Source organism: Embiotoca jacksoni, unplaced genomic scaffold (genome assembly GCF_022577435.1).
Source record: "Embiotoca jacksoni isolate LCO1_2020_lvr unplaced genomic scaffold, fEmbJac1.0.p SCAF_14, whole genome shotgun sequence".
Lineage (NCBI taxonomy): Eukaryota > Metazoa > Chordata > Actinopteri > Embiotocidae > Embiotoca > Embiotoca jacksoni.
The window spans coordinates 2,566,235-2,588,918 of record NW_027185274.1 but is presented as its reverse complement, the minus strand read 5'-3'; the positions used below and the strand labels follow the sequence as shown (position 1 = coordinate 2,588,918).

The 22,684-nt window shown below is 42.4% G+C and overlaps 1 protein-coding gene across 1 annotated transcript in view; it reads left to right on the top strand.

Moving 5' to 3' along the window:
* The window catches only part of epha4l (eph receptor A4, like), a 59,620-nt gene extending 52,545 nt beyond the window's left edge, over window positions 1-7,075 (top strand). The window contains 3 exon segments of the mRNA XM_069147454.1: window positions 601-759; window positions 2,399-3,660; window positions 5,376-7,075. Coding sequence (XP_069003555.1) covers window positions 601-759; window positions 2,399-2,513 — 274 coding nt within the window. The 3' untranslated portion in view covers window positions 2,514-3,660; window positions 5,376-7,075.
* Window positions 7,076-22,684: the final 15,609 nt, after the last annotated feature.

Here is a 22,684-nt window from a genome sequence, read left to right as displayed (position 1 = left end):
AGACCGGGACCAGACCGGGACCAGGCCGCCGCCGACTCACCGGCCCCGTGTGAAGGTTTCATGGCCGACGGCGCTGCAGCAACAGAAAGGGGAAAAAGAAATAGTTACATAACTATCTGAATGTGAAGAGGGGCTCGGGTTGTGTGTTTTCTGTACAATAAGGATTAACTAACTGTATCGGTCGCACCGAGGAGGAACTGTGTTGGACTTGGCTGAGTTTCTGGTAGGACCCTAAGAAACGGGGACACACTAAACAGGGGTGAACCAGACAGATGTGCTGATTCAATCAAGGGGGAAAACGCCGGAGAGAAATGTGGCGTGGTACGTTTTTACAGCCTGCGGGCAGCTCCGTGTCATCGCTAAAGGTGTAACTGTTACGCCTTTATGAGCCCACGGTGCAGCCGCAGACTCGGGAAAGGAAATGAATTCCCGTAACGCCGCCGTCGCTGCATTTCTCATGAATCCTTCCAAAACGCAGATCATCGCATTACAAGCGAAAAAAAAGCTCTTAAACAGAACGTAACTTTCATCGTCGTGGTTTCGGTTCTGAAGCGCTGCAGACCGAAAGCTGAACTTCTCTCTCCTGCAACCGCCCGACAGGCCCAAGACCACCCTGCTGGAGCCCGGCAGCCCCGAGCCGGCCTCGGCCTTGGGCACCGTGGAGGACTGGCTGCAGGCCATCGGCATGGAGAGATACAGCGACAACTTCACCGCCGCCGGCTACACGACTCCGGAGGCGGTGGTCCACATGACGCAGGAGTGAGTAGCAGGAGAGGGTGGAGCGATGAAGAGGGTGGAGCGATGAAGAGGGTGGAGAGATGAACAGGGTGGAGAGATGAAGAGGGTGGAGAGATGAACAGGGTGGAGAGATGAAGAGGGTGGAGAGATGAACAGGGTGGAGAGATGAAGAGGGTGGAGCGATGAAGAGGGTGGAGAGATGAAGAGGGTGGAGAGATGAAGAGGACAGAAGTAGCAGTGCAACGAGTTTTTATTTATTTATTTATTTTACTGTTGTGTCACTTGACACTAAAGTAAAACAAGTGTCAAGTGTTAGTACGAGATGGAAAAAACTAGATGACTTAGTTTTAAGAGAATGGCTAATTTAACGCTCAATGGTTTACTTATTTAACTTAATATAACCAGCAGTATCCTGCTGAAAAGGAAATGTATGTTCTTATATGTATATGGGCATGTTGATCTTTTAGATTTGAGTACGACTTGTTTAGAAGTTGTCATGAAATCAAATCTTTAAAAAAAAAAAAATCTTTTATTAAAGAGAAAGAAAACTTTTCTTAAAAAAAAAAAAAAAAGTTAAACTTAGTGAGCATTAGATGACAGGATCGATAGCGCTGTTATATCTAAATTTAAAGCTACAGCCGTCGTTAGCTTAGCATCAACACTGGAGACACATCTACTTAGTGTTGGAAAGTAACTTGTTACATGTAGTTGAATTACATTTTATATATATATATATATATATATATATATATATATATTCATATATATATATGTAATCAGTTACAGTTAATTGAGAAAAATACGTTAAAAAAAATTCAAAATGTTAGAGATTACAAAAGGGTCACATCCAAATATATTCTTTTCAGTAAAAAAGCTCATATGTAGAATATCAAATTAATTCTGTTCCTTTGCATCTTTTCCTCCATTTTGCAGCATGTGCTCAGATTCTGATTCTTGTTTTCTGATTGGTTATCTAGTTCCGCCTCTCGTCTGCCAATCAAATCAATGGCAATGCTCTAAGGCGGTTGTACATGAAGATGAGATGAAGAGATATTTAAAAGAGTCATTCAGGAACCGGTGTAAAAACCTGTGAGCAGCACTCAGCATGAGTCCACCTGAATGTAGACCTGGTTTGAGGTTCTGGGAACATTTGTCCTTCAATGAAGTCAGTTGTGATCTACAGACTTTGTGATTTTATTTGGTGGTTTAAAATCTAAACATTTTAATCTTAATTTAATAAAGAAACTTTTAATGAAAGTTTGACAGCAATCAGCGGCAAGTTCTGTCGGGAGGTTTACACGTTTAGTTTTTAGGACTTCTCAGCTTTATCGCCCAGTTTGACACGTTTGTTAGAAAAGTAATCAAGTAATCTGTAACATATTACAGTTAAAAGTTAACCCAATAATATCTATTCCAGCGCATCTGTTTGTCACTTCTCTGTGTTGTCTCCATATTTCTCCTGTTGATATTACAGGATGAGGATTTCTGTACTGGCAGCTCTTAATTCCTCGTGCAGCAGTGAAACTGTCAGAACAAGTTTCCACTGGAAGGCTGTGAAAGTCATCATGTGGATCAGGACTCTGTGTGTTTGTTATTGTTGTCCTCGGTCCTAAAAGTCCTCTCTCTCTCTCTCTCTCTCTCTCTCTCCATCCTTTTTCAGGGACATGGCACGCATAGGCATCTCCTCGGCAGCACATCAGAACAAGATCCTGACCAGTGTCCAGGGAATGCTGTCCCAAATGCAACAGATGCAAGGCAGAATGGTTCCCGTCTGAGAGATTGAAACAAAGAAAAAGGAAGCAAAACGACTTTGTTTCTTCTTAAAAAAAAAAAAGAAATAAATAACATAAAAGATTAAATATAGAAAAAAAAGAGACAAATAAACTATGAAGAGATAGTTTACCTCATCCATGCACTTTAAATTGGATCTAAAAGAAAAGAAGACGTTGATGAAGAAGAAAAAAAGTGGTGAAAGTGGCACTTTTTTTCACAAATCCGACCTTTACCTTGCTCTTTCTGTTGTTTTGAAGAATGGGACGCTTCTGTTTGCAGCATTTATGGATAGACGGAGGGACGGCTGGAAAAGTGCTTCCGAGAGGCCAATCTGGAGTGCCTTTAATGGTCGGGAAGGAAAAGCGAGGGAGGGGGAAACGTACCTTTCTTCCTCCTTTCGGGCAGAGTGTTTTTTTCTGGAACTTTCTTTCTGGAATAATCGCCGGAGCAGATTTTTTTTTTTTTTGATTTTTCTGACTCTGTTTATTGTACATGAATTGTTTCTTTGGGACTCGTGGGCCGCCCCGGCCACCATTGTTCTCTCTCAGCTGGATCTGTTTGATATCTCCCAGACAAAATGGAGGATCCTCACCGTCAGATATAAACAGTGAATCTCTGAGAGGTTGAGGGTTGGATTCTGCGGGGAGACGACGGTGCGGGGAGGGCTTATTTTAAGGAGCTTTTTGTGTTAGTAGCTCTCCTCTGGCCTTGTTTTTCTCCCACAACGCTGTATTATGTTGCCCTCAGGATGTTGCTGAGAATGTCTTTGATCTTCCCGAGGAGCCTTCCCACTCCCCTGTCTTCCCAAATAATGCCCTCCTACACCTTCGATAAACACACTGTTTGGATTCTTCCATTCATCTCCTCAGCTGAATCAGAGCTACCCCCCCCCCCCCCCCCACACACACACACACACAAGCACACGCACACTGCTGCAGGACCAACCAGCTAACCAGCTCTTCCTCACCACTGTTGATGGACGCCTGTTTGAATTGGCTTTATAAACACAGGAACGCAAGATGAAGGAATTTATTGGCAAGATTTAATCGGACAAAGGGGGCGGATGCAGAATGAGTCACAATCATCAGCATCGTCGCCGAAAAAATAACCCAAGAAAATACGAGGAGGATTTCTCAAGCCGGCATCAAGGTGAGGATCAATAATCTTTTGTTATCGTTGTGTTACCGACAACTCTATTACACAAAACAACTCCAGAAATGGTATTAAACCTTTTATAATCACAGTGTGCTTCTAATATTCAAGTATGTCTGGCTACAGACCCCCCCCATCCTCCGCCCTCCCCCGCCCCCTCCACCGGCCCCTCGGCTACAGAAACTGTGCTAATTAACAAGCAGGTTGCGCCACCTCATGCAGCCACAGCAGATCAATAGGCACTGGTCTGTGATCAGTCTGAAGGCCTGATGCATTCTGGCTTGTTAATGAGAAGTATTAATCAGCGGCCGACTCGCAGTCAGCCGAGCGGCGTCCGGCCGTCCAGGAACCGAGAGGAGGTGCTCCCGGTTGGGACTTTGTTCTGAGCAGGAAGGTCTTCATGAAGGCTCTCCGTTCATTTTGGTACATCAGAGACGACGTATTATTCTATCTTGCTCGATAACCTTCGGCCCCATATTTCTCAGTTGAAGATCATAATTTATGCACATAAATTAAGTCTATTAAGAGATGAGTATTAAGAGATAATAAAGCTTACTCCGCAAGTTCAACGCCGAGTTTCATTTATGCAACACTATTGATTTATTTGACACACTTAGTTGCCTGTTAATTAGGTCCTGTAAAACTAGATAGAACTAGTAATAAAATGCAGCTCTTTGAGGGCTGTAAAATGTGGTTACAAGCGTTTTAGAGGACTTGATTACATGTTATGGTCGTTTTAGAGCCTCTAGTTTCTGGTGCCGTTTCAAAGAGCTGTAGTTTATGATTATTGTCATGATTGATCTGCCATTCAATTTCTCAGTTCTCGTCTGTAAAACTGTGAAAACATCCTGTTTGACCAACACCCCAAAATATACCTTTTTTCTTTTATATATGCCAATAAAACCCTAAAGTCGTCACATTTGAGAAGCTGAAACCAGAAAACGTGATATTTAAAACAGATTTCTAGTTGATTAATTTTCTGTTGATTAGCTGGCTAATTATTTTTAGTAAGTGGGTGACTTGTATTTTAATCTGCTTTAAAGGGGTTTCTAATCATTTCTCCATTATGTTTACATCAGTGTGAGTAGACTAAATATTAAAAACTGAGGTCTGTTTTTTTTTTTTTTTTTTTTTTTTTAAAGCAAAATAAAGACAGACTACAGAATTTTTTTTTTAGTTTTTGGACATGAAACAAAAAGTATGCTAAATATTTACAGTTAACTGGCTGTAATTAATCAATATTCCTTCCCGAGGAATGTTGACGACTTTAAAAGGATTTATTTCAGTTGGCAAATAAACGCTGGTGCCATCGCAGCGGGTAAACATTGAGCGTTCATCTAATCCACGCACTCATTAAATGTCCATCGGTGTGCTTTTGCCGCGTGCCAATAAGTCAGGGGTGCGTTTTCTGTATTATTTACACAGAACGGCATGTGTCACACAAATGTTAGTACAGTCTTGCCCCCGAAATCCATATTTTCCCCCTGTGGGCCGGCTCTGGATGCTCCGGCTCTGGATGCTCCGGCGTTGGCGCTCGATTTTGTTTAGCAGATGAGTCGAATGTTCCGTGGCGCCGGAGCTGGAGAGCAGCGTTGTTGGTCTGAACTGGATGCCAAGCAGAAACTGTTTGTATTCAAAACCCACCATGACTGATTCCTCCCTCCTCCCCCCTCCTCTCTCCTCCTCTCCCCTCCCCTCCTTTTTCTCCCCAGCTGCTGCCGTCCATCATAAACAGGATCCCGGCCTCGCTCGCCGCCATGACCAGAATTCTTCCCGCTCTTCCTCTTTGTCTTCCTCCTCCTGCTTCCTCCTCCTCTCCTTTTGGGGTTCTCCTCCGACACCGAGACGACAAATCCATCCCCGAGCGTCTGGGACGTCCACCGTGGCGACGCGTGACGGAGTCGCCACCCCGAGCTTGCGGCCGTCCGGCAGCGTGCTGGAATTTACTATGAATGATTCAACAGCATAAAAAGAGACAATAAGAAGAATGTAATATAATCGAGAAGCCCTGCTCCAGCGGATAATGTATTTTTGTTGTTGTTGAAAGTTTCATTATTTTTTTTTTCTTAGTTTTTTTTTAAATTTTTTATTGCTTTGTTCTGTTTGCATGTAAAGTAAAAAGGGTTTTATTTGAATGTGTGAATGCAATGATAAGTCTGCACGTGTGTGTGTGTGTGTGTGTGTGTGTGTGTGTGTGTGTGTGTGTGTGCGTGTGCGTGTGCGTGCGCGTGTGCGTGTGTGTCTGTGTCCAGCTCTGAGTGACAACGTCTTTGAAGTACTATCAGTAATTGTGTCTGTTTTCATGCCACTGTGGAAGAGGAGAGTTGTATAGTTTTTGATATATAAAAAAAAAAAGCAAAAACCCGGGCTTTTCTTTTTTTTTTTTCTTTTTTTTTTTCTTTTGCGTCGTCTAAAAAACAACAACAAAAAAAACAATGTACGGTGCATTGCTCACGTCGTGCAAACTAATCAGCAAAGGCATTTATTAAACGGCTTTCTGGAACGAGACTCATTTCTGCTGCGGCAGTAACGGCGGCTTGCAAACGTGGGACACCGCTAAGTGTGACTAAAAGTCGTCTGTGCATACGAACACGTGGAGCGCAGACCGGAGTTTGGACTCTCCGAAAGGAGGAACCGTCTTGTCTCGACGTGGAGGTGGGAGCAGTTTAAAATGACGCACCTGCACACAACAAAGGATCAGAGAAGTGAGGAAAAAGACGTGTCTAAGAAGGGAAAACTGAGGGTTATTTTTTATTTTTTCCATACCACGTCATACAGCTACAGGTTTAACCCAATGGACTATATTCCTTTTGTTCCTTTTATCTCTTTAAACTGTACTTATGCGAATGTTTTTGAACTCGTAAGTGACGCTTCATATAATACAAAAACACCTCCGTCCTTAATACAGCTCGACTGCTCTTTCCTTTTTTGGCAATACAGTTTGTTTTTTTTGTTTTTTTTATGGGAGGTTTATCTATCGAAAAAGGACCTGCTTGGAAATATGCAAGACATGTTGGGAAGGAGAAGGAAACCAGAATGTACTGTACAATACTTTTTTCCTTTTACTTAAATGTCGGATGATTTGAAAAAACAAAAAAGACAAAAAAAATTAACAAAAACGCAAGAGTTAATGTTTGTCATTGTATGCCTTCCGCTGCCATACGATCTAGCCATGTAGATCTAACATTCTCGCAATCTTTTTTTGTACTTTTTTTTTTTTTTTTTGGACATGATCATGATTTTATTTTATTTTATTTTATTATTTTTGCCTTTTTTTTTGTCAAGGAGCTCTAGGTACATGTAACTTATGTCATTTATTTATGTCCTTTTATATCTAGTTTGTAAAATAATAGCCTAAAGTGAAGAAAATAAAGGGGTGCCAAAGTGCATTCTTATTAAAGTAGAAACTATATGATGATCTCCGTGCCTCTCATTCACACACACACACACACACACACACACACACACACACACACACACACACTCGCCTCATTGCATTGTGCGAAGGCTGTTGGCTCTTGTTATTATGGCTGCAGAGGACAGATGATCACCTGGCTGTCATGCATTATATGATTGCATAAAATGGAGCGGTTACATAACAGTAGGAGGTAGCACATCAAGCGGTGTCCTCACTCCATTTTTTTTCACTTTCTATTTTTCACTTAAACACACAGACACACTCGGTGATAAAAAAAAATAAAAAAAAGGGGCCAATCTGTTGGCAGTTTGTCTTTCCGCAGCACATGTTCGGCAGATATCACGACTCTGGACCTTAAGACTTGGCCCCTCGACTCCTCTCGGGCCTTGAGGCGGCAGCGAGCACCAAATCACTTGGCTCAGCGCGCGCGTGTGTGTGTGTGTGTGTGTGTGTGTGTGTTAATCAGAAAAACATCTGCTTCCTGCTCTCATTTCCAGCAGCGATAAACCACTGATTGTCCTGAGTCTTTGATAAGGGCTGAAGGGCCTGCGGGGGGAGGGGGAGGGAGGAGGCCAGTTTTAGAAATTGAGCTCATCTAAACGCTGAGCCAAACAGCGTTTTTACACATTTCCTGAGACATCACCAGCACAAAGTGTGCATACGTTAAAGCTCAGAAGTTTTTTTTTTGCGGTAGGAGATGGTTATCAGCCTCAAAGGGAAAGTATGCCTCGTTCGTAGATTGTTGGCAAGCGCAAAGGGGAACAGGGAAGAAGATTAGTGGGGCTGAGATTGATAAATTTGCCCCAAGCCGAGAGCATGTTTTTCCTTAAGGATTTTGACAACTTGGCCTCGTATTTGATGAAATAAACTAAAATAATGCACGGAGAAAGCATGCATTCACACACATGGATACTCATGGAGATGTCAAGCTATTTCACTGAAAGACATTAAAGGTTATCCTCAAGGAACCTTTTAAAATCTGGAACAAATGTAATACCAGTTCATACTGTACGACAGTTAGTGGAGATTTTTCTCTCAGAACCACAAAGGTCAACTTTGCGGTGGTGCTAAAAGAAAAAATCATCAAAGTCAGTAAGATTCATCATCTATGAACTTCTGTAACAAATTTCAATGGTGTCGAGATATTCCAGTGATGATCGTCCGAGCTAAAACCAAAACGAAAGTCTGATGCTGAAAGTAACAGAAAGTAACAGATCGGGGAAAGAAAGACAAAGAAAAGTGATGAACGTTGCTGGAACCGCAAACAAAAATGACAGAAAGGCCGCGACGGAGATTTGGAGAGTGCAGGGAAACCTGGCTGGCTGCTGGACTTGGCTCACCAAAGTAAGCTAAGTCGTGTTGAAAGTTCAGGTAGTGGCTGTGATTCAGCTGGACTGTTGCCTTTCGCTTTAACAAAATCAACACAACCCAACACCTCTGTCAGTAAAGCGTCTCTCTTTACCTCGGTTTCTCAGGGAGACAGACCAAGACATGGTCCAGGTGGTCCGTCCAGCTCTTGATCCTTTTTATGGGTAGAATTACAACACAGATGGTGGAAAAACCAACGTCCAATATTTGGATCATTGTTGAAGTTACACACCAAATAATGTGACGCTTTGGATGCACAACAAAAATATTAGTAATGTGTCTGGTATTTTACAAATTACATCTTGTTAGACTATTCTGCAACTCTTTTGCGTTCAGTGCAAAAAAAAAAAAAAAAAAGCAGTGTTGTCCTTATTATATCTCCAACCTGCAGTTGTTGTTGGCAGATGAACAAATCTGAGACATCCAGAGTCATCCATCACTGTCGTGTGTATATTTATATGTGTATGAATAAATAAATACCATTTATTTACACACATTGTTTATGAAATTGAAGAAGATCATCTTCAGATTTGTCTCAGCCGTTATATCTCAATCAAGCCGACCTTCGTGAAAGCCTCACATGTAGAGCCTCACGCAGGGGGCTAAAACGATGGTCGAGTCAAGAGATCACACACGCAACAAAATGCTCCAAGCCCCAACCAATCTAATTAAGAAACCTTTAGGTGAAGTGGCAGCCATTCAAACAGGCTTAACCCCAGCAGCTCCATACTGTCACTGCAAACCTTTTCATTGGGTCACTTTGTTTCATAATTCAATTTCCTGATCCGAAAGATAAAACCTCTCCCGGCCGTCCTCTAAGCCCCTCACAATGGAGCCCAGCCCTTCACACTGACATTATTACTCTGCCCTTTGTGTTGTCATTCTTAAGTGCATCCTTAAAACCAAACAATATTATAATCCATAATCCAAACACTTCAGCGTTAATCCTGCAGCTGCTCCGACCAACTCGGAGTTGAGAGTTTTCTTTTCTTAACTTTCCAAGTGATCGGTCGGCATTTTCGTTTCAGTGAAGAGGAAAAGTGAGCGCTGTTCTGACATACGGGGAAATATCTGACGGGGAGAAAAAAAAAAAAAGAAAAGCTAGAGGGAAGAAAACAACAAGAGCTGAAAGCTTCAGTGGGAAAAAAAAAAAAGAAGAAGCCAGGCCGAGCCTCTCAAACGTCTGAGCATATTGATCGAGAGGCTTCCAGCATAGAGTTGACCTTGTGTCTAGTCTGCGAGGTATTACTTCGGAGGGCTTTTGATGGACAACCCATGCGCTGCAATACCTGTGAAGAGCCCAAAAAAAAAAAAAATGCTTATGTCGGAACAAAACAGGAGCAAACTCTGGCAGCATGACAGAGTGTGTCTTAATTTAGCTGTGTTTGAAATCTCTCGGTTCACAGTCAAATGCTGTCTGTGTAGCCGTCAAACGCACCTTTGGTTCAGCAGGCAGAAACTATCGCAGACACCCGACAACATGAAAAAGCACTTACGGGAGAAACACCCCTCTCTGAGTTGCAACCCTGCCCAAAGGCAACTTTTTTTTCCCCCCGCTCCCCCTGAGTAATGAAAATGAACGAGAGGCGAATGAGAATCAGAGAACAAAACGAACACGGGAAAACTGAGCTCTGAGTCGGCGCAACAAAGCGCGAGAGAAAAGGGAGATGAAGGGAAGGGAAGGAAGAGTGAGGGAAGATTGATTCGACAACTTTACAAGTAATTGGCAGCAGATCTGAGAGCATTTATTTGAGGATGCTTGAAAACAATAAAAAAATATATACCTAACAGATGTCTATATAGGAGTCTTCGGTGAGGAAAGCAAAGCAGACTCCTGCTTTACTTTGCAAGGGCAAATAAAAACAACAAAAAAAGGAGTCTAGAAAGTGGCCCCCAAAGGCTTTTTGGTACTTATAGCTCCAGTATTTTCTCAGTGTCTTCTCTGGACATCTTTACCCATACTAGTAGCACGGCTCATGGTTGGATGGCCAGTCCACCACTTTGGTCCAGACCAAAATATCTCAAAAACCTTTGGATAGGTTACTGTGGAGGTTCGTGCAGGCGTTCATGGTCTCCAGGGGTTCACCACCACTTTTTGTGTAGTACTACTGGCAAGTTAAAGTTTTCATTTTCTCAGTAAAATATCTCTACATCTCCTACATGTATTGTCACGGCAATTCTTCTTGAGCCAGCAGCAGCTCGACAGTTTGGGTTCAGAGTGAAATGTGTGGACAACTGTGGGATGGATCTTCAAGAAATTTGATTCAGACATTGATTCAGTTTCCTAAAAAATATATCCTGCTGAGTTTGATGATCCACGGAGTGTTTCTCTGATGCCAAGAAAGGTCAACATTGTTTGATGGATTGCTGCAAAATCTATTATTGTCTATAATGATTTTTTTTGTTTTTTGTTTAACTTTGGAGCTGCCCTGATATTTCATTTTGTGTCATCACCAGGTCAAAATTCAAACCTGTCCTCTGTTTATGATCAACTATTTCACAACACCACTGGCTCACAGACCCCCTGGATTGGCTGTAGACTTCGTTGTTTGCTTTAACAACTGAGAGTCCAAGCTGGGAGTTTGGTGCCGCGGGACGTGGAGGGATGATAAAAAGGATTTCAGATGAGATGTGAGATGGAAGAGATTTCCTCCGTTTATGAACTCACTATTCGACACCTCACGAAGCATGGCTGTTTTTAAATGTCATAACCCTGCCTGAACATCTGTCTAAAGGTCAGGAGGACCACATGTGGAAGACCACTTCTGCACCGAAGCCAGACTAAGTGCAGGCTGTGACCAGTCAGTGGCTGCTGCACCTGCATTTCTGGGAAAACTAAATCTGCTGTTTGACAGTGACGACTGCAGCAAACCTAAATTGGTATGTTTGCACTGAAGGTTGCAGACACCAAAGCAATAAGGAGAGGAGCCTTTCAGTAAGCAGCCTTTGCAACCTGCTTTGTGCGGGAGACCATCTCTCTCCAGAAGCATAATCCTTTCTGATTGTTGGGTTGTTGGGACGCCGTGGAGCTTTATCAGCCCCAGCAGACTAATCCCACCTCCGGGCCAAAGGGTGCCGGCGGGTGGCCTGTTCCCAAACGAAGGCAAGGGGAGGTCATCGACTTGACCACTCAGCTGCTTCTTATCCAGATCCACTGGCCACGACTGCTGGTCCCACCTGATATGCTGACCTTTGACCTCACTGAACACACATGCACAGCAACCAAATCCACACACAGCAAACATGCTAATCTACAAAGCAAACCGCTTTCTCCAGCCACTCGGCCTCTCGCCTTTGAGTTAAAGAGAAAACATGCACTCCCAGGAAAACGAAGGCTAATCAAGTCAGCCTCTGCCCTCCTCTTCTTCCTCCTCCTCCTCCTCCTCCGGGCCTTGGATGGCAGTCTGATGAGGGTCTAGCAGGCTATCAGCTCAAGCAGAAACCTGGTTATCACAGAGAAGGCAATGTTCAAAATCCCCTTGATAACTGCCTGATGGACTGAGATGGACAGACAGCTATGTATATATAGAAAGACAGAGGGAGAAAATTGGAAAAGAGAAGCGAAAAGAAACTTGTTGATGAAAGGAGAAGTTGGGAGACCGCCAGGCAATTCAATTCAAACTCTTTGCAATTGTCCCCCAAAACCCGTTCTTTAACCTTGTTTTATTTAAAAGTTGGAATAAAAAGAGAGAATGACGGAGTGAGAGAAAGAAAAAAAGCACCTTGTGACACAACAGCCATCCATCATCTGCTGGTTTGATCCCCAAGCTGAGAAAAAGGAGTGTAGATTAAAAGAGACAGAGAGCTCGGTAACGCTGCTGAGTCGGCCTCTGGGATTTTCTTTGTTCGGCGCTGCTTTTTGGCCTTTGGGCCGTTGAAAGCAATGAGATTCCTATCACTGCTCACATGTGCGCTACAACACACACACACACACACACACACACACACACACACACACACACACACACACACACACACACACACACACACACACACACACACATACATACATACACTGACACGCAAAAATGTGGGCATATACATGCACACATGATCCATACAGGCTTAATCCTCGGTTTTCAGCAGGTTGGAGAAGGGAATTAAAATGCCACCCATGCCAGGGGGATATTAGTACAACAATTTGTGATAAGATCACGAGCGGAGAAATGCAGTATGTAACAGCTTAGCTCATCTCTGAGACTTCTTGTGTGCCTGTGTTTTTGTTAACACAGGAGATGTGTGTTTGTAAGATGGTTTTGTGTTTCACAGTAAAAATGTATTACAACTTCTACAGTAACACAGACACCAACAGGAGAACAGTTTGATTTTTACTGGGTCATATAACAATGTGACACATTTGCTTATATACTGACAAAACAAACAATATATTTGTATAGAGTCAAATAAACATAAAAGCCTGGAATATGTGTGGACTACACACCGGGCAGGTACTGATCTCCTCAACATTAGCAGTGCAAATAAGTCAAATACTGCAGTTTTGTCCAAGCCAGCTAGTGTGCTGTACGTCCTTATGTTTCCAGAGCGCCAATTACTGACATTTTATCAAAGCTGTTCTCGTCTCATATGGACGCACAAGGTGCCGTGTCCCTTACATTTAGGCACCAAAATCACCGAAATCTGACATGGTCGTCGTTTGGTTAGGGTAAAAAAAATACCTGGTTGAGGTTATAAATATCATGGTTTGGTTAACTGAAAAGAAATTCACATTGAGTTTCGCTTGATCATGAAGTCGAACTCCGGTCTCTCGGGTGGAGGTCCATACAACCACCCCCGACCTCCTCTGACTTTCCCCCTTTCTAACTCGTCATGTGACCTTTTTCGACGGGCATGATGCCAACGGCTGTGACAAAACGTCAGTATTTGACGTCCTGAGACTGGAATACTGGTCCTCGGTGTGAGAGTCCTGTGTTTGTTTCTTTGAACCACTCTGTCACCTCCTTCTTTGACCTGGGTGGTCACGATGCCTAAATCAAAGGGCATTTTGTGTGTATTTCTTGTGGGTAATAAATTGCAAAACAAACTGAGCTGTGACTTCTGTTCACCCGAACCTCCCTGAAAAAGCTGACAGCTGACACTCTTCTCCGTCACACTACACATGCAGCTTTTTGCACATAAGACTTGTGTGTTGCCGTTCAGTTTGAACACTTGACTTCTGATCTTAACTGTTATGTTTTGCTTGGCTTTGTGTTTATATGCATATTTTCGCTCGATTTGTATCTGCCTTCATTTATTGTTTTTATTGATGAACTTTTACCTTGCACACTTTTGAAGAGCTGCTGAACTGATTTTCATTGTTCTGAGCACAATGACAACAAAGATCTATTCTATTCTATTCTATTCTATGTCTTTTCTATGTTGCCAGCGGCTTTTGACAAAGCGTCAGAAGGGGCTGTATGCTGCCCAGTAATTTGTAGGATTACTGGTCACTAAAATGGAATTATTGAATACGTACAGTAAATTATCACCACTACAAACACGTGTCTATATGAAAAGTACAAGGGAATAGCTGACTCTATGGGAAAGATCCACAACAGATGAATGCATTAGATAATAGATGCAATGACTGAATGTAGTTCGCAACAACCAAAATGAGTAATCTGTCCTATATCAAGAAAACCCAAATTCTCACTTCCAAAGGGACCATCTGTTCTTACATGGAATACAGTTGTTTTACAAATAATAATACAAAAAAAAAATCCACATGTAAACTGTTGCAATGTGACAATGTAACTAACTAGTAAGTGTCTCAGTGTCTCTGATGAGGATTATGGATTCTTCTTTGTTACATGAACCCTCTTGATCTCTGGAATCCGTTAACAGGCTGCCTGGTTTGTGCTAATGAAAGATGTATTGTGGGAAGTGTAGTATCCAGCTGTTTGATCCATACCCGCAACTACAAGTCAGGTTCTCTCATCCTCTCTAGAACGGCGCTTTAAATTGCCTTGTGTCTGCTGTATACTGAATAAACTTTCCTTTCCATGCTATTTTCCACATATTAATTAGGGGCCGTGTAAAATCAATTTGATCGATCGTTTGGCTCCCCGTGTAAGATGATGCTCAGGCGCAGCTACAGGGCCTTAAGCAAAAAGTTTTGCCTGGGTTAGGGTGACGTCTTGATTGAATCATTACCCACATATCTTTTAATAGAGATCACATTAGTCTTCGCAAAACTAGCGTTTGGATTCTCGTTGGATTTCCACAGTCTGAAAACAAGCTGGTCAGATTAACTACAGCAGCCTGAAGGGATAATACAGCCGAGCAAAATTGCCTTATGCATTCTGGGGTTGACTCCAGCAACTCAAGTGATCCTGAATGAGGTTAAGAAATTATTAAAAACCAATGACTCGCTGAATTTGTATTCCATTTTTCTCAACTTTTTTTGTTTTTTTACTTTTGCTGATTATAAATCCACAAACCCGGCTGAACTAGAGATCACACAGTGACTTAATGAGATGTGAAGCAGGGGTATGTTTTTCATAAATAACAAAGCTCAGCATGTGTCCTGTGGACAGTGAAAATGGAGTACTCAATAAGCTTGTGTAATAAGCAGGGCTGGTAGTGCGCTGGTATTTGCCTGCATATTTATCTCCAGCTCTGTCATCCCGCCTCGCTCAGCTCGCCCCCTTACGTGCCCCTTAAGACATCATTCAATCTCGGAAACTCCAGTCCCCATCATCCCGGCTCCTGCACCCCGCACCACCTCACAGTGAGGGACTCCGGGGCGGAGGTCGGGTTCTTCACCTATACACGACCCCATCGACTACGCTGCTCTCCACCGACTAAATGATTGATACTAGCCTTTGCTAACTAGACTCCTGAGTCCAAAAACAACTAAGGCTGACTGGCCGGCCGGCCGGCCGGCTGCAGCGTGTGTGTGTGTGTGTGTGTGTGTGTGTGTGTGTGTGTGTGTGTGTGTGTGTGTGTGTGTGTGTGTGTGTGTGTGTGTGTGTGTGTGTAATCAGCCCAGGAGACTCAGTAAAAATATATGTGCAGAAATGAGCCACAATGTGTTTGTGTATGTTTGTGAGCAAATGCGCTTGAGGGTATAAAAGTTTAAAATAGCAAGCCTTTGGAGCAGTTAAGGTGTGTATATTGGGGCAGTGTGTGTGTGTTTGTGTACTTGTAGTGAGCTTGTGTAAGGCTTAGCACAGCGTTGCTTTTTCAGGTTTCATGTTAGCCCTTAAATCCCGACACTACTACACGAACGTTACAAAAGGTCTTTGGTGTGGAAACTTTTTTTGGGGATATAAATTTGACAAGCTGACTTCCGCTCAGTGAGACCACACAGCTTGCACTGATGGAGACAGAGCTCGAGCTTAATAAGATTCCAGCTTGGCTAATTGAATGAAGTGGTTCGTGCCGTGAGCCGGCCAGTGGTTTTTGAACCCATGACACTAATCGTACAGTCCATTAAGAAGAAATTAAGGGTCAACAGCAGACATGGCACGGGTTAGAAGAAGAGAAGATTCAACAAGAACAAGAGCTTTACCTGAAATATAACAATACAAATCAGTTCATGTGACATTAATATGAAATACCATGAAATACACCAATCCCGGAAGAATTCAGTTTTGGTTATCAGGACGGTAACCTTTATTTTCAGCTTAGCCCTGTATCCTGTACCAATTAATACCTTGCATAACTGCATCTCTACCATCATTACTGCAGGTCAATTGACCTATCTAGGGAAGTTATGGCTAGACTATTACCATGGAAACCGCAGTCTTCCCTCTTATTAACTGGCGATTAAACTGGGTCAAGAAACCTTTCTTAACAAATCACAGAGGTCCAACAACAAATTCCTCCGACTCATGAGCAACTCAGTTCTATTTGTACACACCGCATCCCAAAGTGCAGAGATAAGGAAACCCTAAACTTAAAAATACAATAAAAACAATAAAGAAAACACGATGCAATTGTAAAACAAAGTTTAAAGAACAAAACCCAAGGCACCTCAATTAAAAGCCAATAAAAACAATATCTCATTAAAAGTTTTCTTTTAATAATGTCCACAGCAGTAGAATATTCAAAAGCCACAGTGGCTAACAGCAGACTCCTTATAGTTTTTAGTAGAAATCCTGGGAATAACCAGGAGCCCAACAGTGGAGGATCTGAAGGATCTGTTAGGCACATGTCTTAAAGGCAAGTCGGAGAGGTCGGCTGGTGCCAGGTCGTGCAACGATTTAAAAAAAAAAAACAGGAAAAGAATCTTAAAAATTATTCTAAAACTAATGGGCAACCAGTGCAATGACTTTAACATGACTTTTGTCAGAGTTCGAGCTACTGCAGGGCATTGCAATGGTCTAGCCTGCAGGTCATAAAAGCATGCATGAGTGTCAGCCTGAGAGAGGAATTGTCTGATTTCAGCAATACGTCTGAGATGATAAAAGATTAGTTTTGTTATATTTCTAATGTGAGTCTCAAAAGCCAAGGTTACTCCAAGGTTTTTGACATGGTCCTTGGTATGAAGATCTAAAGAATGAAGGTAAACAGACAATTGTTCTTTCTGGGCTTTTAATATTTGTTTTGTCATAGTTCAGTTGTAGGAACTAAAAATACAGCAGTCAACAGCAGCTCTGCAGTGAAATGTGTTGGCAACGTGCATGAGTGAAAAAGTTGAGGTAGGAAAGAGCAAAAAGTACAAATATATCGGCCTAATCACGTGATTAAGTATAGGCTAATTAATGGAAGTCGAAAACAGCATCGCTCCAGACCGGAGTGCCTATATTCAGACGCTGTCCACACTGTGTCAGCTGTTTGTGATTTCAAATGTAGCTTTGTTAGCCCTGCACAAGTTGGTGAGATATAGCTTCAAATGTATACCTTTCTGAGCAGAAGAAGGTGATTTCTTTTTACCTCTTGTCAGGGCAGAGTAGTAAAATATGAGGGAGAGTAATCACAGAAGACTCATGGAAAACTTTTCCTATTGATTTATGCTGTGTTCACTTGAGATGGGATTTGCTGCTGGCACCGCTTGGTTTCTTGTAACAGAAACGTTGAACTATTGACTTTGGCAGAGGGTTTTTGTCAGTTTCCCCCAGACAGACTGATTCATGTTCATTTGCACAAAAGTTACAGTTCCAACAGCTGCATAAAACTCTGATCAGCATATTTGCATCATAAAGTTGATGGGTAAAAAAAAAATCACAAGTGCGTACAGGATTACACCTGCCGTCACCACTGATGGTCATTCACTGACATATCGTAGCACTTTGCTCACACTGGAGGAAGATCTCTGCTGTTTGCTTGTTAGGTTTCGGCGCACAACACACGTCATGATGGTTGAACCAATGGTGATTGGTTAAAGGCTACTCCAATAGCTTCAACATTAACCTGAGGGCTCCATCCTTTGGGATGCAACCACTGTAAACAAGGAGCCAGATTGCTCTATTCACACATTGAACTTAGGTCTGGTAACACCAGGCTAATGGTTATTGCGCAACTAGACACATTTCAATGAATGTAACGACCTTAATGACGTAACATTCAAACTCAGGATCAAACCTGTGTTCAGCTGCTGCATTCTTTTTTTAATTGCAGAATAGATGAATGCATCTATGACTGAGAATAATGGCTGATGGCTGATTTAGTAGGTTCACGTTTCTGTTGTCATGTGAAAACTTCGTCACTGAGGTTCTGTTGATTTTCAGGGTTTCCTTTTTGAAGGATTTCGTGGTTCCTCTGTGGGTCAAGAACAGTTTATGACCCTTCAGCCTTGAACATTTTTCTGACTCCACCACGAATAGAACGGAGTTAGTCGACTAAATCAAGCATGATTTTCTTTAGTTGTTGAAAAGCTGACATTTTAATGTTTTTCATGCATAAATACTCAAACATCAATTTATCTATGTGATGGATTTTATGCGCTTTTAAAAAAATTAAATAATTTTTGACCCTTTCCTCCCTCAGAGACGCCTCTGCTTATTCTCTCGTCCTCCCTCTCCAGTCTAAATAAAGTGTCTGCAGGGGTAACTCAGTCCCTGAAACAGAGGAGATTAACGTATCCATTGGGGACAACAGTAAGGAGAGGGAGAAAGAGAAGAAGAAAGTGTGCTCGCGGTGTGGAATCCAGTTCATTTAAAAATAGACCTCTGGCTTCTTTCTCTGCAGTTTTAGTCGAGGGGCCTTTTGGTTCAACAACTAAATCTTTACAGTGAAAGATTCACAGTGAAAGATTCACTGTAAACAGCAACAATGTGCTACCATTGCTTATAAAGTATTCTGTTGATTTGTTTTTGAGCAATGATTTAGTTGAGGTCTTTTTCTCGGAGGCCAAAGTTCTCATAAGAGAGTAAGAATATGTTTGGCATTTTTCTTTGATGAATGAAGATAACTCATATACAGTTGTTGATTACTTGTATGTTAATCATTAAGTTCTTTTAATTTAAGCTAATGTGTACAAAGTCCTAAAGCTTATCATAATGCTTGTTCTATTAACCCTCAAAGTTATGATCATTAAATTAAAACTATTAAAATCAATAAAAGTAAAGGTAGCAAATTCCTGCATTAGGATTGCTGGGGTTATTTTACCTACAAAAACAACTTTAATGATTGTAAAATGTATTTTTCTGTCAGTCCAATGACCATTGTATTGACTAACCGTTAAAGCTCTGCTTGTACATACAGCTGAGTATATTTTAAGCACTTCACATGTTTCTTTTGGAAATTCTTATTTTTGTAAAGTAACTTGTAACCAAAGCTGTCAAATCAATGTAGTGCAGTAAAACGTACGATAATTTTAAATATAAAGGAGGAGAATTATAAAGTGGCATGAAAATATAATACTTAAATATTTTTACTTTGGTAAAATAACTTATAATTCACCACTGCCAGCTACATTTAAAATGTAACTTGAATAGAATGGGAGGGTGCAGAGGAGAAGTACCTCCAAGCCAAACTCTCCCAGCCATCCAAGAAAATCAAACAGACGGCCGGACAGACAATCCTCCAACTTATTTGGCTCTCAGCGTGCTACCGGCGGAAGGCAAAGCTAAAATGGAAACCCAGGAACTGACCTTTAATGTAATACGGCGCCGATGGCTCACCAAAGAAAGACTGGAGTAATGGCCACTGGGCGACTCTGTGTGTGTGTGTGTGTGTGTGTGTGTGTGTGTGTGTGTGTGTGTGTGTGTGTGTGTGTGTGTGTGAGAGAGAAAGTGTGTGTGTGTGTGTGTGTGTGTGATGACTTATGACCAGCTCTCATGTCGGCATTTGGGAAGTTGAGAGCCAAAGCCAGGTGGATTAAGACACAACTCGCCTCTGTGAGAACACTCAAAGTGGGTTTCAGAAAGTGTGTGTGTGTGTGTGTGTGTGTGTGTGTGTGTGTGCCTGTGTGTGTGTGTGTGTGTGTGCGTGTGTGTCCGTGCGCATGTAAGAAAGCAGACAGAGCAGAGACATAAAAATGCCGCCTTAAACAAAAGAAAGCAAAATAAAGAAGGCAAACCACTGGGCATTACATGGGAAATAAAACATATAAAAAATAAAATGTGAGTCAGTCATACTGACAAAAACTGGACCAGAAAAAGTAAACAGCGGTTACGCAGGCTGGGGAATCGGTTTGAGGCACTAAACTCACGGACACACAGTTCCTCTGCCCCTTCACTTTGTGGGTCGCGACCTTTCTGACCTCCAAAACAGGTGTGTCAGCGAGCCCTTTGTGTGATGGAAACAAATACTTAAAAACACTGCTGCGATCTGAAAAACGGGGAAAGGAGGCTAGTAGTGGTGAAGTGGAAAAGAAGTTTCCATTTACTGAGCTCAGAAAGAGATTGGCCTGAGAACATTCCAGGAGTGAAGTATAAACTGAGAACTACTTACGTTCAAATCTATCGTTATTTACGAAGCAAAACCAATGAAATACTCTGCGGATTGACAAAGTGAACATGTCCTGTTGTCGACACAATGTATGAAAAACATCTGCAGAAAAATGATCTTTGATTTAAGCCCAAATTCTTTTTGATTGTCGAGAAATTAAAAACATTTCATTTAAAATCCAGTTAGCACTTAGCTTTCAAGGCTAATCCTGCTAACATGCTAAACCTGAGGGACAAAAACTGTACCTCTGCTCGAACATTGGACTCACACTCTGGAATGTTCATTTCTGGAGCACTGGTATGTTGGCACAAATGGACTTCAGATAATTCGTTGTTTGGCTCGTAGAGCGTACCAAGCTGAGGGAGGTTCATACCGAAACAAATATTGCGTAGCCGACAGAAAGGTTCAGGACGATTACGCATACCTTTATATCGCCAAGAGAAACAAACATTATTAAACCAAGAACTAAGTGGCACGACGGAAAAATATCAGTCATACATGAAAACAGGGTTGGTTTCAAACTTACAAAATCTTCAAGCAAAATGTAGCATAATACAAACCTTAAATGTAAAATATTAATTTGACGGCGGACTGACGCGCTCTTCCTGTACATTGACTGCGATTTTCACTGCAATATACGAGTTTTCTGTTAACAAAAAAACAACAAAATACTTTGACAGACGCTGCCATGAAATGCACACGTGGCGTTAAATGTTATACGGGATGAAAACAAGTGTTAAAGTGTGCGAGGGTGAACGGATCAGAGGGCTCTTTGTCATCAGCACGGTGACCAGAGGAAGATGGTGTTTGAATCTGTGAGAAGTTACAAACCACCACCTTTCCCAAACCTGACCACCTGCTTTTTGGTGCCTAAACTTCACAAGACAAGTTCCGGCCATCTGTGAGAAGCCAGCGAGCTTGTTGAGAAAACAGCCGCGTATTGGACGTCCTGGGATGAGAAGGAGTTGATAATACAGCTTAACAAATATGAAAAAAAAAAAAACAACTCTAGAAATGAGACCGTGTGAGGGATGAGAGTAATTAGTGTTTAAATGACACCTTTTAGCCTTTGCTGTAATCCACAGATCACACTGTCATTACATGCCGTTACATCAGTTTCTCTCCCCTTTCAGAGGAGATGCTTTCTTAGAGAAAGAAAGAGGGGGAAAAAAAGACGCCGCTTGTTCCCCTCTCCTCCGTTCAAGTGATGAATAGAATTTACTTATTCATCTGTTTATCCGTTCCAAGCGACACGTGAATGCATTCATCAAAGCTACCCTAATCCTGTGTTTTGCTCACATGTGTTTTTGTAAGCGCGAGTGATGTTGCATCGGTAAACATTATTATCCCGAGATGAGGTGTAAAATGACAGCGAGACACAGAGAAAGAAAAGAGTGAGCGAGAGATGAGGGGAGCTGCTTCGGGGAGATATCATTTGTGTCAGTCGAAGTGAACACCTATCGATTTACATCCAGCGCTCCTCGCCGCGCCACAATGAGACCTCATGCATAATTCATGCGGGACCTATGAAAGAGCCATAAATACAGTCACTCCGCTCGTCAGCGCAGCACACTTTCAGCACTTATGGTCACCCAACACGGCTAGTTAGCAGAGGAAGTGGGGAGATGCAGCGATGAAGAGGAAGCGAGGATGTACTCGAAGCAGGAATTAGGATGATATAATGCGCTCGCTCTGTTCCCACTAGCTGGTTCACATTCAGTGCAGATTCTCGTGGCTCCGTGTGACTGCGATCTGCCCTTTAACAAAGGTGTACCTGTTGGGGGGGCCCTTGACGATTCTCTGGGAAGGCGGATATCTTTTGTTGGGAGTCGTGCTGCAGAGTTGCGCGGGGGCCAACTTTGACGACCCGCAGGATTTACATCCCACTCCTCGCCGTAAAACAGCCACTCGCCTTTCATTCCTTCCACCCCGTCTTTACGATTCTGGAGTGGAAAGGGTGCGTGAGTTATGGGCTTTGTTTGGGACAGAAGAAAAATAAAAATGCTATACAGCCGCGCTATGTCAGAGATGTCAAGGAGGATTGTCTGCCTCGCATGTGTGGTGAATTTAGAGGGGGGCTGACCGGGGAATGAGGTGGTCGACTGTGTGTGTGTGTGTGTGTGTGTGTGTGTGTGTGTGTGTGTGTGTGTGTGTGTGTATGTGTGTGTGTGTGTGTGTGTGTGTGTGTGTGTGTGTGTTTGCTGCGGGGCTGTTGCACGTGTGTGGTTTTCATCAAACCGTCGTTACGTCCAATTAATTTGGCAAATAAATCAAGCGAATTCAACACATGCACACAATTCTGTATCAAATATCTGGGCAGGAAATCAACAACTTTACTGGAGATGGAAAAACAGAGGACAGAGTTACAGGAACTGAAGTGAGGCTGCTCGTGCACTTTCG